The sequence below is a fragment of the Archocentrus centrarchus genome, chromosome 20, assembly GCF_007364275.1.
Source record: "Archocentrus centrarchus isolate MPI-CPG fArcCen1 chromosome 20, fArcCen1, whole genome shotgun sequence".
Taxonomy (NCBI): Eukaryota; Metazoa; Chordata; class Actinopteri; order Cichliformes; family Cichlidae; genus Archocentrus; species Archocentrus centrarchus.
In genome coordinates this window covers 13,996,826-14,014,866 of record NC_044365.1, presented here as the reverse complement: position 1 = coordinate 14,014,866, position 18,041 = coordinate 13,996,826, and the positions used below count along the sequence as shown (strand labels likewise).

General features: G+C 38.7%; 1 protein-coding gene across 5 annotated transcripts in view; it reads left to right on the top strand.

Annotated features, from left to right (window-relative positions):
• Window positions 1–298: 298 nt before the first annotated feature.
• col11a1a (collagen, type XI, alpha 1a) overlaps window positions 299–18,041 on the top strand; it is a 73,020-nt gene continuing 55,277 nt past the window's right edge. For 4 of the 5 annotated variants that reach the window (XM_030756262.1, XM_030756258.1, XM_030756261.1 and 1 more), the window contains exons 1-4: window positions 299–671; window positions 5,382–5,546; window positions 5,977–6,190; window positions 9,639–9,801. In XM_030756262.1, the coding sequence (XP_030612122.1) occupies window positions 557–671; window positions 5,382–5,546; window positions 5,977–6,190; window positions 9,639–9,801 (657 nt within the window). In that variant the 5' untranslated portion in view covers window positions 299–556. The remainder of the gene's footprint in view (window positions 672–5,381; window positions 5,547–5,976; window positions 6,191–9,638; window positions 9,802–18,041) is intronic. The other variant, XM_030756259.1, reaches the window with a different exon arrangement.

The window sequence follows — 18,041 nt, the reverse complement described above, 5'->3', positions numbered from 1 at the left end:
TAGAATACTTTATGAAAAATATTATGGATGACAAATGATGTAGTCTCTAGTGGATTGAAGATATTATCAATGATAGAACATCCTGCATGCACAGTCCTATTATTTCGTCTTTCCTAGGTCATTATCAGCTGTGTAAGTTTTCTTTCATCAAAAGCGCTCTGAAGAGACTTCGGGGGGCGCACAACAAAGCCAATGGGTGGACCCGAAGGAGAATTTCCAGCCCCGTGATTTGCTAATCGGGGGCTGGTTCACTTGTCATTTCCCTGTAATCGCTGCTCTGGTTTGTGGAGCTTGCCCAGCCCTCCTGTCCGCGGACGCACCAAGTGTACCGATTGCACTTTTTGCGTTTTGGATAAAGCCCGACTACCTTCACTGTGAAGGCTGGGCACGCTAAAGGAGGAGCAGGGCCTCGTTGTGGCTGAGAGAAGAGGCTTAAATTCGTCACATATGGCTTTTTTGTAGGACAGTTTCCATCATCATTTGGGATTGTGGAAGGGACGTCAGTAAAAATCACCTAAGTCGCCCAGAAGTTTTATACACTTGTGGGCGCGCGACCATGGAGATGCAAAGGTGGTCCACAAGGTGGAAAACGAAAAGGTGGCTTATGGATTCCACTGTAACCGCAGTCATCACTATAACCTTGGTTCTACAGGCTGCTAAAGTCACAGCAGGTAAGATTACTATGGCCAAAAAATCTCAAATGAACTTTTAATGGCCAAAAAGGAGCGGAACGCCGACCGGATGGCAAAACTGGGTAACTGATGATGGAGACTGGGGTGTCACTTACTTACCTGGAGAAGGCAGCGTTATGTTTGGATCACACTTAGACGTATTTCTCCCTTTAATAAACAGACTAGTTACAATAAGGTAAGATTACCCTATATTGATAAGCTGATGAACACCGAACAAAAGGCACAGCAAAAGTGCGTCCTATTTTTTTGCACTGTAAAGAGAGCCGTTAAATATTTTCATAAAAGCAACGCAGGTAGTGCTCATGAGTCATGGACTGAAGTGCGCGTATTTGTTGACCAAAATCCTGCTAATTAAAGCACATTTTACCTCGTGCTACTTTTACGCATGAATGAAAAGCGTCTGCGGCGAAGATGAAACACATGGCCTAATTAAATTCATCCTAAGCCGCTGGTATGTGCTTATAAAGATCAGGAAACAGAGCAGCATTCCCGGCTTTTTGTAAGATTCACTTGGACAAAAAGAACCCTCTTTGTCTGAATTGTGGTCCGCTAGGTGAATTGGAACACGGTTAGCAGGGTGAACTTTTCCAGCCAGATGGCACTGAACATTTGTCGGACTTTGCTGACAAGTTTCTTACAACTGTTGAATTGCACTGAAAACATCAATGTCACTGATATTAGAAGACAGAACTGTGGATTGGTGTTGTTATATATTTGGTCTCGATCTGATTGCTAGTCTCATATTAAATGAGTGGATAAAATAAGTGGGTGTAATTCTAACATGTGAATAGATAGATAATTAATTGAAGGTTCTTAGGCACCAACATTCTGACATGACAGTTTTGGTCTGGGGACACAGCGAGTATGTTTTCATGAAGTCCACTTTTACAGAGGTCTCAGTGGACCTCAGACCTGTCAGAGCAGAGTGTAAAGCTTCTGGCTGTCTGGGGGCTAAAAGTGGTCAGGCAGGCTCACCCTATCTCCACACTGCCCTGGTCCACACCAAAGCCCAAAAAGCTGGCCTGTGCAACCCCCTCCCCCTGCCACCCACCAGCTTTGCACTTAGAGGTTTGGTCTGCTGCAGGACAAGGCTGTGCTGTGTCCATGGTGGGAATGCTTCCCCTCTAAGTATTGAGCAGTTATTTGATGATGGTCCTTGTTGAACTTCCCTATGATTTAAGAGCCTTCAAAGAGCAGGCCTGCATATGGACCTAGCCTACTATTATGGCCACAAGTGAGATGGTTCAGGATTGCATAGGTCTCACATCTTGGCCTACAACTCTGTTAGGACTCATTGTTTCATAAAAATACTGATAGAGATAAACATGATCTTCATTGTGGTATTTATCTAATAACTGCAATTTATGCTGTGGGTTTTTAGTGGTAGTCAGAAAATTTGCGCTTGCAAAGCAAGACATTACTAAACGTTTGAATTAATGCAGTTTAATTGTTTCAGTTGGTATTGTACAAATTAAATGATTCATGATTTTGTGTATTTATTTATTTCACATTGTGTATTTTGTTGTCATATTTTGTTTTAAAGTACTACAGAGCCTGCAAATTTAGATGATAATGAACTGAATTTGTGGGTTAAATTGAAAATGTATCATTTCATAACTGAACTAACAACTAGAGGCATCTTTGTACAATTTAAGTGTCCTGCTGCAGGCTCTGTGTTCCAGGGACTTAGTTTCTTCTGAGCTCTTTATGGCAGTCAGAGCTGTTCCTGCAGGGTGCCCTCTTCATCTAGCAGTGTACAGACACGTTTTCTCAGCCCCTGGGGCACAGGCTCAGATGTGCATTCCAGCAGACAAAGCTAGCATTTCCAGAGTCTTCTCCTTAATATGCCCAACTGGGAACAAGAGCTAATCAGCTCCTTGCTGGACTACTGTCTGCTGTCACACATTTATAGATATTGCCAGCTCATTTAGAGGCAATCTTACTTCCTTGTCCAAATTGAAACACACATTAAAATATGATAATCACAGTGGTTTTTAAGAGATGTGGCCTTTTTGGAATTAGAAAAAGGTGTAAACCCAGATTTTCACATGAAGGCATGCAGTAAAAAGGGAGGAAAAGTAAACTGAAGGAAGAGAAGTCATTGGTATGACAACAGCATAAAGCTGTCTTGTTTTAGCCGGCAGCGTGTTGCAAGTTAAAGGAAGCAGAGAGGGAGAGTGGGGGAGAGAGGTGAGTGTGTGTGTGTGTATATATATATATATATATATATATATATATATATATATATATAATTAGGGACAGACATTCTGATGATGTTATTAGAGTCTCAGGGAGCTGCAGGTGAAAAGGTCCTCCTCCACTTACCAGCCAATTTGGCATTTCTTTACCTTAAAGACAAAAATGCTGAAAAGAAGAAGGGGTGTGTGGGATTTATGATAGGATGCCTAAGTGTTATGTACAGTGTAATTAGGGATGAGCTGAGGCAACATTTTGGCCTCAGTTGTGAATGGTGTTATGTTATCTCTTGGAACATACAGTTTAAAATTATGTACACATGTGAACACGACAGACATATCAAATCTCTTTTATGTCTTACAGCAATAATGCATCATAGCGCTCCTCCCATTCTTTTCTTCCTTGGGTTGTGTTATGATCCATACAAGGAGCAACAAAACAACAGAGCATTAGCAGCTCAGTTATTAGTTTCCCCTCCAGACTAAGGAAGGTCCATCTTTCCGTACCACCTGAGTTCTGCTCACAGCTATGTGGCTTGTTTACTTAGCCCTGAGGGCAAACGCACCAGCTCGTCAGATGCACTCTTTTAAAAATCTGTGCACACTCATTTGGCCACCTTGATGGATTGGCCAGTATTGACATTTTCACAACACCACTGTGTGAGGGTCGTAGCCTGGCCAAATTGCCACATCTGGAACATATGAGTCCTGGAGTTTGGACTGAAAGCAACTCTGCAGGAATTCACAATAAGTTCCTCAGTTCACTCTCCAAAATAAGTAGCTGCTTCATCCTCACAAGCTATATAAATGGCCATATTGTCCCTAGCGAGGGTATTCCCACAGTTACAGCTGATACAGCTCCCAGCATCTCTTTTTTTTTCTGTTTTTAGATAACTTTCCTTATCTTCCTTTGTGTCTTTTGTGTGACACAAAGGAAGAGTCACAGATATTCCTTAGAGAGAGCTATTTGTGGACGATGTTTGTGAAAGGGCTTGTGACTTCTTCAGATTACCTCTATAGTTTGACGTGTATGTTTTTGCACACAAGTTTAAGCAGATGAGCTGTCTTTGCTTGCACTATGAAGAATACCTGGCCCGCCAAATGTCTTGTGCACGATGGCTGTCTATGCATATAGTGACATCAAAAATATTAATTCAGTGTGTTTATGCTTCCTTAATGAAAACCTTGACATGCACTGACTCACAACCACAGAGGTGTTCTTTATCTTTTAGGTCTAAATAATTTACTTAATTAACAAACTAGCATTTTGATCTGCTACTGTATGACTATCTAATGATCTTACCTTCTGTATGAGAAGTGCTAGTGGCACCTTCAGTATTCAGTAGAGGATGTTAAGACAAGAGCTTGTTCCCAGACCACATGCATTTCATATTAAATGAAATGGGCTCTTCATTTTCTTTTCCTTGCCATTGGTGGATTGTTGACCAGAAAATGTTCAACATCACAGATTTTTTTTTTAACATCTGTGTCAAGAAGTTAGAGAAAGAGAAGTTATTGACCTCTACATGCCAACCAAAGCAGTGGCTTTAGATCCATCAGAAGAGGCTTGCTGGTGCTTTCAGGCACCTTGGCATGCTCGGCTCCACAAAAACGCACATATGTCATTACATCTAACAGTTTACAGTTGTATTGCTAGTTTTACTGAGATATTGCTATCTGCTTCATGGAGTGAGTGAGTCCCTGTTTTTTTTTTTTTATTGAGTATGAAAGTGTTGAATTTATGCATCAAATATATATATATATTTTTTTATTTTATTCGATCTTGGACAGCAAAACATCTTCCATGGTCTACGTGACAGATGATCAGTATATGGCTGCGGTTTGGTGTCTTCCCACCCTAATGTGGTGAGACAGTGATCTGAATAGAAAGCATAATTATAATGCTTTCCCATGGGAGTCCATTTGCACCCACATAGGCTCCTTTATGTAAAGCGCATCAGATTGAAGAGTCTTATCAAGGTAAACCTATCCAGGTGTTATAGAACTAGAACTCTGTTGGTGCATTGTTCATTGGTATGCCTTGGCTTCAACACTTCCTGTCAGACGAGATTGTAGAGCCTAGGCAAGGCTACATTTCCCAATTTAACTATTTATATACTTGTAAGAAATTGAACCCCACACTTAACCAACACAACACATGTATTTAAAAAAAAAACAAAAAAACCCACATAATTTATGAAATTTAGTGTAACATTAAGTAGAGGCCTTGTCAGTGCCCTGTGTTTATTTACAAGCACAAGAACACATTAATTTATTCAAAGTGTTGAAAACCCCAAAACTCATTATTGTTCCCTTAATATCTTTGGACTATGTTGAGAATGTGTCTTCACTTTAATGTACTATTTCAGTAGACTGTGTTTTATGTTTCCAGTCTATATAGTTCATGAGGTGGTAATGAAGAGGACGTGCACCTTCATGTTACCCACAGAAAACTGTTCAATAACGTAACTATTTTTCTTTGCCCTCTGAACAGCAGAGCCAGTGGATGTCCTAAAAGTACTAGCATTTCAAAATTACCCCGAAGGAGTGACAAAAACAGCAGGATTTTGTGCAAACCGAAGAGCATCAACACCAGACACAGCTTACAGGGTTGCCAAGAACATCCAGGCCAGTGCCCCCACCACGCAGCTATTCCCTGGTAAGATAAACCTCTAACATTCAACTGCTATGTGCAAACTTGGATTTTGATAATGGATTTTGTTCCTTTTGTCTTAGCTCTGAGTGACTGCTTTTATTGGACTTTAGGCAGGCATGAGAAAAATGCACCATGCAATGTTGTGTAGATTTCCATGCATCTTACCATTTTACCAAAGTTAAAATGAAGAAATATGAAAGTCTAGAAGTGAGTGAGGTTGCATCATTATAGTGTTGTTATTATTATAGTAATTCACTGTGATAAAACAACTGCTTACATTACTAAGAAATTATTTATTACTTTTGAAGTGATGCTGAGAGTTTGTAGCTAAATTAAATATTATTTAATAGATCAATCATCTTTAAATATGTCTTTAATTAGTCATGTGGGAATTTTTCTCAGTCACATTAACTTTTCTGTTTTGGCCATGCAGGTGGTGTTTTTCCTGAGGATTTCTCCATCCTGACCACAGTGCGTCCCAAATCTGGCCTCCAGTCCTTCTTACTGTCCATTTACAATGATCAGGGAGTCCAGCAGCTGGGTGTGGAAGTTGGACGTTCACCTGTCTTCCTGTATGAGGATCATACTGGCAAGCCAACCCCAGAGGACTACCCCCTGTTCCGTACTCTCAACCTTGCTGATGGAAAGTATGTCATATCTCAACCATTTACTCCTGTAATCACATACTCAAACACACCCATGCACCCTCAGTCCCACAGTTGAAGCTGATTCAGAAGGAATGGGCGTAGAGAGTTAAAGGATTCAAGTCCTGGGTTCAAAATGCAACATGGCGCAAAGGAAACATGCCAATGTTACAGTATTTTGTAGCACTGAAAATTTTTAAACAAAATCACGTAGCATTCATTTATTGGTGCCAAATTTGCTGCAGATGGACTATGGTTTCCTAATTTTTTTGAAAAAAATTCCATAATAGATGGAATGAATATCATGGCATTTTAATCAATTTATAAATAGTGAAATGACCAAATACAACTAAAATATTTTCTGATTCCCACTGACTTGTTCTTCTTAATAAAAGCGAGAAAACAACCCAGATCTTCCCCTTATTGCACTGCAGGTGCTCATCACCGGATTATCCATCTCATCAGGGGTCTGTGGGCACAGAGACAGGTCAGAGACAGAGAGACACTGGATTATTGGGGCACAGCAGGGCAGCTATGGACAACCTGACCTCATCCATGAACTCACTGCCTCTGTTATTTTAGAGAGGGTGGGTGGGGGGCAGCACCAAACTTCCCTTTTTACTCCCTTACCTCATCCAACCAGAAATGGGGAGCTTAATGTTTTAGCATAAACCTGATTATCTGCTTCCAGGTTCTGAAATCACAAAAGTCTCACTGTGAGCTTTTAGGTCACTGTCAAGAGCCCATGTACAAGGGCAAGATGGGAATAAATAATCAGAAAGGCTGCTGTGTTTTACAGTTTCTTCCAGTGTTAAAAGATTTTACAATTGCTGACCATGCTGAACTTTTTAAAAGGAAGTCAAGCCCAGTCACAATATTTATGTGATATAAATGGGCTTAAGATGAGTTATAATGTGTATACTTTTGAAGGAAATCCTTCAAAAGTATCATGTCAGCAATAATGCTGCTTTATGAGCATCTTTCAGCAAATGACAGACTCCCCCAGCCAGCTTTGTGTTAGTCTTGTAGGCTGTTTTGTCCATTATGTACTACTTGTTTTGTTAGAGAGGGCACTGTCTTAGGAACAGTGTTCTTTGCAGAGGACTTTCTGCTCTAGTGGCATTCCAGCTCAAGGCCTTGTTTAAATCTTCAGTGGCTGCATGCATGGATGGATTCATTGCTACTAAGAAGCATACACTCTAGTTGAATAGACATCCAATGATGATATTAATAAGGTGAAAAGGAGCATTAACCTTTTTGATCTTCCAATGCAACTTTTGATATTGTCGTCACACTGTCCGTCCGTCTGTCCATCCATCCATCCAGGCGTCTGTAGACCCTGTGTGCCTTTAACTATATTTATCTGAAGTGAAGAGTAAACCACATGGGAGATTTCGGGTTGATACTATAATACACTAGATTGCCAAAAGTATTTGCTTGTCTGCCTTCACGCACATATGAACTTGAGTGAAATCCCAGTCTTAGTCCATAGGGTTTAATATGATGTTGGTCCACCCTTTGCAGCTATAGCAGCTTCAACTCTTCTGGGAAGGCGTTCCACAAGGTTTAGGAGTGTTTATGGGAATTTTTTCGCCATTCTTCTAGAAGTGCATTTGTGAGGTCAGACACTGGTGTTGGACAAGAAGGCCCAGTTCGCTGTCTCCGCTCTAATTCATCCCAAAGGTTTCTATCGGATTGAGGTCAGGATTCTGGGGAATCCCAGTCTTCTTAGTAAAGAGCCAGTAACATATATAGTAATATCAGTTCTAGGCTACAGCCTTATTGATTAGCCTGTGATGCTAGAGTATAGTATGATGTGAATACCTTGTAAGTATGCATTATGTCTGACTTATTGTTATAGATTATATAAATACAAATGCATTATGTAGTATACACGCTTGTACAAGACTACAGTATGTAATTTCTCTAATTTGTTTACATGGAAATTTTTTGTCTGTTCTAGGATGTGGATACCAAAAAGTACCTGTAGAAATGTTAAAGATAATCACAGCATATCAATCTCTTACAGCATGCTTAAAATTGTTTTAATGAGTATTGTTAATATTGAAAACATATTTTTGCTGAAACATGTATGATGTCGTTAGTAACCCAGGGGTGACTAAAAGTATTTGGATAAAAGTTTAGGGGAAAATAGTTTTGCAGATGGTAATAAGATGTCAGCTGAAGGGTTTTCTATTCTGAAATGGGGCTGCAATGTTATCCTGTTACGTTTATTTTATATTTTCGTTAATTGCGGGAGGATATCCCTATCGTGATGGGTCTTGTTTTTATTTAAAAAAGGGAACACGAGGAAAGGTATGATGTGCTACACTGTTAAATTGTATACCCTCAGTTTTATGTTAATTAAGCTTTTTAAAATATGCTTTTACAGCATTCATTTGCTGTAATGTTACCCCTCCAATCATTATGTACTTCAAGTCTGGGAAAACTCACTGAAATCAACATTTACTTTTCTGCCATATTAGGTGACAAGTAATCCTTGTGCTGTATTGCTAAGCCCAGAGAGTGTTGCACATTTATTTTTCTCTAAGCTCCATTGCCTGCCCTGGAATGTGTGTGTATGATCTAGATGACATTTGAACACATTTTTGACTTCTGGTATTATGCTTTACCACACAGATAAATGAATTATCAGAAATAACTATAACTGTGATTAAAAGAGCTTAGATTGCTCTCTTTAGTTAAAATGATGCTAGGTCTCATCTTCTACCTCACAACAATGTTTTGACTGTGTGTCTCCTGCTCTGGCAAAGCAAGCCTTCCTGGATCTCGACACGCACTTTCCACAATGTTCACCACGTCTGTCATGCTAAGTAACCCAGAAGGAGGATTAAGTTTGGAGTTTAATGAGTGTAATCCTGTGTTAAACAGGGCCAAAGTGTGGGGGCAAGAATGTGGTCCACTGCTGCCTGGTATGCAATAGCCTTCAAGTGCAGTGCAAATGGTGCAGAGGCAAGGAAGGTGTCAGACTCACGTGTGGCCCCAGTCAACCCATTGCATCTATAGTAGTTGTCGATCAAAATATACCATAAACAGCTCTGTTGTTTATGTTATTTGCAGGATGTTTTGTAATGAATTGCATCAGATATCAGAGTATTGTGAGTTTCTTTCTCCTTGAGGCGGATTGTGAGGTATTTAACGTGGATTATAATCTGATTAAAGTGCTGATGTTTTTTTTAGAATGCAATTAAACAGAACTAAATTGCTCACAGTCAAATTTCATGTCATTGACTAAACAAATGCCCCACACTGTATTAGTTATCCTCATTTTCACTTGATGCTTTGAATAATTTTTGAGCAGCTATGTCAAGGTCTTAAAGTATTATGTGAGATTCCCCATAGTAACAACATTTCAATTAACAAATTGAACTTTATACATCTTGTCTTTTCTTTCTGTTATTACTATTCTCTTTTTTGTGTTCTTGACCAGGTGGCACCGTGTAGCCATCAGTGTGGAGAAGAAGGAAGTTACTATTATTGTAGACTGTAAGAAGAAGCTCACCAAACCTCTCCTCAGGAGTGACCATGCCTTCATCAGCACCAATGGCATTACAGTGTTCGGCACCAGGATTCTGGATGAGGAAGTTTTCCAGGTAAGGTATTCAATGCGGTGGATTGTGTACACATGTCCATTGTGACTGAGTTGTTTAATCTGCATATCAGTGTAATTTGTATCTTGGCACATAGTTTAGAAATTATGCACCTGTGACTGAAAAAAGTTTAATCTATTGCTGTGCTCATTAAAATAGAGTATTTCCTTAATTAATTTGAAATAGTATTTACTGTCTCTCCATGTCCATTAATGGGTATACATGGCTATAAGAGATCTTGTTTAACAGGGGTAACATTCTCATCCATGTAATTGGTGGTAAACATTTAAGCTGTTGTTGTTATTGTGAAACATGCAATTATTATGTGTTTGACACATACACTATATATATATATATATATATATATATATATATATATATATATATATATATATATATATATATATATATATATATATATATATATATATATTTACCATTGTTTAAGATGTACTCAAGACTAAAATGTCCTCTATATGTAGTAGCTGTTTGTAGCTCAAAAAAGGACAAGTTAGTGGTTACATGTGTTGTTGGAAGTCCAGTAATTGGAAATTTAAATTAGTCATACCAGTAATGGGCCAGCTTTTTTGAGCTTTATCAGTTCTCATGTTTCAAATTTCCCAGTTTCCTCAGATGTTGTGATGGTTTATTGTTTGTTTTATGGTTTAATGTAGCTGCTTTGTGGAATGTGTAACATTTCCTGTTTTACTGGATATTTCCACAGAAGGAGTTGCCCAAACTAAGGGATATTGAATATAAATGATAGAAATCTGCTTTGTTCTGCTTCAAATTGTAAATGTATGAGTAACTGTCTGGGAGTTCTGGTGTGTTACCATTTGTTCTTTCAGTTTGATGTTTGTTCTGCTTTGAGGCACAGTTCATCCAGAGGTTGATGGTGGCAATGGGTCAGGCAGACATAAATAATGACAAACAATGGCTGAATTGTCATGATATTTATGGGGTTTTTTTGTTTGTTTTTTCTGGTGGGAAGTAAAGGCCACTGGAAGGCTGCATGAGAACTATTTGATATTGAGGTTTGTCTAAGTGGTACATGTTTAAAGGATCCTTCTATTCTTGTTCTAAAGAAGTATTTGTTGGTATTCCTTGACATCGCCACAGGGACACAGGGTGCCCTGAAGCACATACTATGAGTGTGCACAAGGTTTTCATCTTATTTTGCCTTGAATTACTCTTTGTGCTACACTGACATTATCCAGTAATATGATTACAGTATGTATAGATCTTATTAAAGCTTTTGATATGATTGCCAATCTTTATGATCTTGGTCTCTCAAAACGATTCATGTTTTTTACCACAGATGCCAGTGTCTTCCTTTTCAAAGTAGTCAAAAAGGCATACCACAAGGTACATCTCTAGGGCCACTGCTGTTTTCCATCTTTAATTAAGATATACCACAAATCTGTTCTGATAGATGTTTTAAATTATATACAGTACCAGTCAAAACCCATTCATATGAATGGATGAGTGTGTCCTGGTACTGTGTGTGTGTGTGTATATGTGTGTGTGTGTGTGTGTATATATATATGTTTGTGTGTGTGTGTGTGTATTCCATTAAATACTAAATTCAATTGATGTTTTGCATTAGCCAGTAATTGGTTGCTTTATTTCTTAGATTGGGTGCCACTCAAAAAATGGAAGGAATTCTTGCATCTTAAAAATAATATAATATTCATTAGGAAAAGAGGAATGTCAGAGTTGAGATTATTCAGACTAGATTATATTGTTATAATCTATCTAATTCAGAACACAGAACTTTATCATGTCTGTCAAGATTTGATTTGTGATGTACCTTATTGAAGCCATCACCATTTTGCTCATGTCTCTATATTAGTTAACAGCCTAATTTAGAGGACATTTTTTTACGAGTATCAATTTATTTATCTATTTTAAGATATTTTCTGGGCCTTTTTGCCTTTATTGGATAGTGAACAGTGAAGATAGACAGGAAAGTGAGGAGTGAGAGGGATAGGGGGAGACATGCAGGAAAGGGCCACGGTTGGATGTAAACCTGGTCCACCTGCATCAAATGCGGCATACTTGGTCGCATTCTCACCAACTGAGCCACCCTGGCACCCATCATTTTATTTTTAAACATATTAAACATTCTTCTTATTTACTGCAATTTTAACCTCACATACACAGGTGAAACTGAAATTTCAAGGACAAACTTGAAAGAACCCTTGACCCTGCAGTGAGGAATCTAGTTATGCTACTAAAGGCATTTTGCTAGCGTGGTTTGTGTACACTTGTCTACTTAGAGGGAATGATGCTGCTAATCAATATAATCACCTCTATCCTATGATAGCACATTTCTATCATGATGAGCATAATCTCTGTTCATTGGGAATGAGAAATTAGTGAGCGCTTTGATGGGTGTAAAAATATTATATGTTGTATATGTTATTGCCCAAAGCAGTCAGATCTCAGCCCAGTTGGCCCAACTCTTTACTTAAAGGTGTCATTTTCTATTTTAGTTTATAATAAGAATAAATGTATTTATTTCTAGAATTTGAAAAAAAAAAGCAGTCTGTTTTGAACAGACTTTCCTTAGATATATTGCCTCCTTTCATTGCTGTAAGGCACCTCCTTTTACTTTTCTTCCAAAAAACTTGCCTTTGCCCCTAACCATTGCAAGCGTATTTTAAAGCATGGATTTTTAGCTTTGTATGTGTATGTTGACATTTACTTATGTATTTTGATATGTTTAGTTTCATTTATTTAAAAGGGACAGTGCACGATAGTTAACAACCACTTAGGCCCATCATGTAAATATGCCCAATTTATCCATACAGGCTAATTTTCATTTACAATTTGGTAGGTTGGCATTTATAGACAGTGAAAGAATACCAAGAGTACAAACACATTAAAGCATAGTCAGTGTATAAAACATTAATCAAACATTAAAGACCACTTTTAAAACCTCAGATACAGACACAAACACAAATGAACACAATTACAATGACATAGACAGTAACAATACTGACATACAGTGATACTACATCAGATTATGACAACATGTTTGATTGTATGTAGTGTTGATTATTTTTGTGAGAGTCCCTTAAACTGAGATTGTTCATCTCATGAGATTAATTTTTATTAAAGTGTCAATTTTTTAATCAGTGAACATATGTGTGTGTGTGTGTGTGTGTGTGTGTGTGTGTGTGTGTGTGTGTGTGTGTGTGTGTGTGTGTGTGTGTGCGTGTGTGTGTGTGCACGTGCGCACGTATAAAGTTATTCCTATGTTGTACTATTTTTATTCTTTTTTGTACATTTATAAACAGATCTGTTTTCACATATCCTGTTAGTTTTGATTAGATTTATGAGGGGCCACTGAAGCCCCTAGTTGTATGAAACAGTGTGTCTAGTCAGAGGTTGGCCAGTGGAAGGGCTGAAAATATGAGCCATAAGTCACCTAACAGGGTCTTCTCTGTGTAGTTTTTGGAACAGTTTTCCTGTCTGTTCTCTGTCCTTGCTCTCCACAGTGCCCAATTGCATGCTGGGATATGCAGTAGAGGGGAAGGAAATACCTTGACCTTGTGTATTTATGCTAGGTGGTTATAATGAGAGATGATGTAAGACCACCCTTTGTTTTTTTTGTTTTTTTTTGTTAAATTGGTCATAAGTTTTTATGAGGTTTTATCTAATTAAAATATTACTAGATATAAGAAAATTTAAAAATGGAAGTTTTCTGTCCCCTTTAAATCAATGGCTTTTTAAAAATGTATTTATTTACATGGTTAGAACACATTACTATTATTTGTTTCTTTATTTCAAACTCTGGAATTTATTTTCCCAACCTGACCTGCATTTTTTATAAATGTCTATTCATGCAGTACCTGCCTCAAGTTTGAGGCCACCGCCATCGCAAAGGGATCTGGCTTAGATGAATGGGAGTCTTTCATTGCGCTTTCAGTTCAGGCCTTCCTTAGTTCCTCATCTTCTCCCCTCCCTGCAAACTCACCCCTGCTCACCTCCTCCTCCCACTGCATCCTCCCCACCTTGAGGCCCACCGACTGTGCTAAGACTGTCCATTCATGCCTGGTGGATGTTTAATATATTTATATACAGTTCCAGTCAAAAGTTTGGAACACTTTCCACACTGGCCCTGGGGGCAGTCTTTGTCCTCTAAGCTTGGTTCCTGTATCAGAGGCCTGGGAGTTTGAGGGTCTGCGCAGTATCTTAACTGTTCCCAGGACTGCACTCTTCTGGACAGAGATCTCGGATGTCGTTCCTGGAATCTGAGGGACCTACCGAGTGTGGCCCGATTACCACGGGTACCACTGTTACCTTCCCTTTCCACATCCTCTCTAGCTCTTCTCTGAGCCCTTCATATTTCTCAAGCTTCTCGTGTGCTTTCTTCTGCATGTTACCATCGTTTGGTACTGCTACATCTAACACTACGGCTTTCTTCCTCTTCTTGTCCACCACTACTATGTCTATCTGGAAGTCCCACAGGATCTTAGCTTGGTCATTCTCGGCCACCCGTGGGGGCATATTGCATTTTGACCTCGGCACTTCCTGTATACTATACCAGCCACTTGGTTATGGGGTTCCATATATGCCCTGCCTGCTAGCATCTTGTGCCCTGTTGTTATGTGCTGGATTGTCTTAGTTGCATCTCTGCACAGCCTGCACCTGGGGTCTTGCCTTGTGTGGTAGACCCCAGCCTCTATCGATCTTGTGCTTAGAGCTTGTTCCTGTGCTGCCATGATTAGTGCCTCTGTGCTGTCTGCCAGTCCAGCTTTGTCCAGCCATTGGTAGGATTTTTCTATATCAGCCCTTTCTTCTATCTGCCGGTGGTGCATGCCGCACAGGGGCCTGTCCTTCCATGATGATTCCTGTTATTTCTTGGGTTTCTGATGCCTGAGGTATTCATTAAGCATGTGATCATTTGTGGCCATCTTCCTGATATATAGAGATATATAGAGAGATTGCCTCCAGTGATGACAAGCTGATTGTCAGCACTCTCTTCATCTTAACAAAATCCTGCCTCTATAGTTCTGCTGCCTGTGAGTTCATCTCCACTTCTAGAGTTTACTAGTATTATAAATCACATATTGTTGTAATTACTGTATGAGGCTGTCTAATTACAGCTGACTGTGTTAGACTTGAAGGTATGCCTTTGACAAAGGTATGTCAAAAGATGCATGCTGATGACATGCTTTTGATCTGGCCAGTGATAACTTGCCTCTGTAAATACAACTTGTAGTAGAATTTTAATTGAGAAAAGACAAAATAGCAATCCATAACAAAACCTGACATTGCTGCATACTAATGAATCAAAATAGATGTTATTTCATGTAGCTACACAATTCCAACACTTTTACTGTGCATGGCTGTAACCCTTGACCTCTTCCATGTTTATTTATATCCCATTTTGCCTTGCGGTCAGGATGAGGTCATAGTAGAATGCAAATAAAGATGCTTTACCATTATTTTCTGGTTTTATTTCTATCACTTTTTCACTGTATAACATTAAGTATAAGGCAAATGCAATCTTCCCGGCTCAGTTTTTATTAACAACTCCATTGTTTAACTAGTACATTCATTTTAATGATTCATGGAATGAGGAAATAAATATTTCAATGAATATCTCATTGAAAATAACATCATTTAGTGTCTCACCTCCAGCTATCAGAAGGACTATGGCTTGCTTTCTTTTATAGTAGCACTGTAGATTGTTGTCTGATATCTGATACTGATATGCTTTTACATGTTCAGAAGAACCATTTGATGTTTATAGCTATTTATGGCATTTTTTTCTTTTTGTTTTACCTCTGTCTCACCTTAGACTTAATTGTATCTATCATGTTTGGCCCTAATGTTTGACTTCCTATGTAGAGATGCTCTGATTGCGGTTTTCTTGGGCAATTCTAATTTTTCTCTAAATATCACCTGCCGACACAGATTTTTGTTGATTTCAATTTTCTTCCTAAAAACTACAATAAAAAAAACCCAAAACAAAATCAAACACGCAGAAAAACTTCTCTTTAATGCATAATTTTGTTTCATAATAAAATATATGATTAAACTTCACAATTTTCCGCAAACTGCAGTAAGTTACAGATTCTTCTCTCACCGAAACAACTGAAAATAAAGTATTCTGCTACTGGAAAGAGGTACAAACCATGAACTGTAAATTAGTTTTTTACCTGACATATCTTACCTTACCAAACAAGTGTGAAAAATTTATAAAACTTCTATCATTTCTCCAGTATGTTCATAAATCCACCAGATAACAGGACATCAGTCTTTTTCTCTTTTTCACTCATCCCTATAATTCTTCTCGTATCTGCTTTGATCCTTTGTTAGCTTCTTTAAAATATTCATGTTTAGCTTGCTGAGGGTGATTTAAGTGTCTTGTTAGGTTTGTTGTGGTTTACTTTGGCAAACCTTGTGTCTTCACTCACAGTGAAGAGCTTCCACGCTAATGACACGTTAACACGTGGCTGTGAATGTGCACGCAACTATTTCTCTGTGCTGCTGTGTGCTCGTAATTGGACACACATGAGGCTCACTGGCCGGGCCGAACGCACTGGAAATCGTCTGATTCTGGTCCCTGGCCGGTTGACTGGTGCATCTCTGTTTCTATGTAAACTTATATTCTGAGTATTTTTGCTTTAACTTGTTTGTTAAAGCACCTTGTAAAAGACTTTTTTTTTCTTTTTTAAAGGTGCGATATTATTGTGGTAGCATGAAATACATCACAACAGTGGATACAGCAGCTAAATTAATTCTACAGGGATTGACAAGTGTCAGCTGTTGATCTTAACCCCACTACTCTTTTTCAGACCCTCTCTTTCCTTATTGACCTCTAACAGTCATTAATGTGTAACCTCATGGGCCTTCTTCTATGCTGCACTGAGCTAAAGTGGCATATTTTGGAGTTCTGGCTTTTCTCCAAGTTACTTTGAGCTTTTTTTTCTTCTCAGCAGTCCACAATAGAAGACAGGCCCAGAGCTTTGGTGTAACTCTTCCCAGGTGCTTCCCAGTACAAAACATCTTTTACCATCCCATCTGCTCTCTCTAAATCCCTGTCTGTCTCTGGAGCCCTTATGGTGTTACTTTCCTGGGTTAATATTAGTGTCTCTCTTGCCTTGCCTTGGGTTTGTGGTTTGGCTCTTGTTTGTAAGGCAGCTCAGCAGCAGCCTTATTATTTACTGGGAAGACATTTTAATGAAGCGTTAAAGGAAGAAGCTGTCTGTGGGATTTCGATTTATATCTGAAAGATGAAAGAAGACAGCTTGGCAAATATATTGAAGATTAGAGGATTCATATAGATGTGCTTTTAATGTTTATCAACCTGTCAGCCCCCAAGAGTTAAAAATTCAATTTAAAAATTTTTGTTTCTGTTAAACTATTGACTTTATTGGTGTTTTCATCATGAATGCCTATCATTGATTTTTTAAAAATTATTTCTAATTGCAATTATTCTTGAATGCGTTGGTAATATTGATAATGTTCTCCCATGAAACAGTCATAAGTTTACTAATTGTGGTGATCTGGTTTTTAGTGAGAACACCATGTCTCCACAGCCTATTTATGTGCAGACGGGTGGCTCTCAGACAAGGACTAATTACAGCTGACTCGAAGCAGGGTTCAAGCATTCACTGTTGGTCTAATAGTGACACATGTGAGGTAATACATGTCAGCTTGGCTCAGGACAAAGCTTGATCTCTCCTTTTTTTTGTTGAGCCTCCCCCTCCCACCACTCCAAAACACTTGGTCAGAGCTGCACACTTCTCTTTCTGGACTTGGTTTATAGCTTTCCAGTGATCATTTCACAGGTAAATTTTGACATTTAATGATCAATATGGCAAATGTTTTCAACTGATAGGGCATGTTAATTTGTATTATGTATATATAGACAGGTATGTTAAATTAAATTAAAGAAAATACATCACCCTTGACCAGTAGCTGTGTTTGTGTTCTGTGGCTGGCTTTTTGCTGGCACTGTTTGTCTCCATTTGTTTCCTTAGAGAGAAGAGAGACCCCCAAATCACTACAAATATATACCCATTGTCAGGGCACAATGACATTTGTATAGGGCACAATTTAATTCTATTAAATGAATGTTCTGATGGTGTTTAAATGTTGTGAATCATATACTCCCTCCTGAGCAATTTGGGAACAGTGTGTATGACGACAGTCTCTCCCTATCATCAAAAATGTTTTCAGGCTTTGAATTTGGACTTTTAGACCTGTTTAGCACCAGCGCTGTG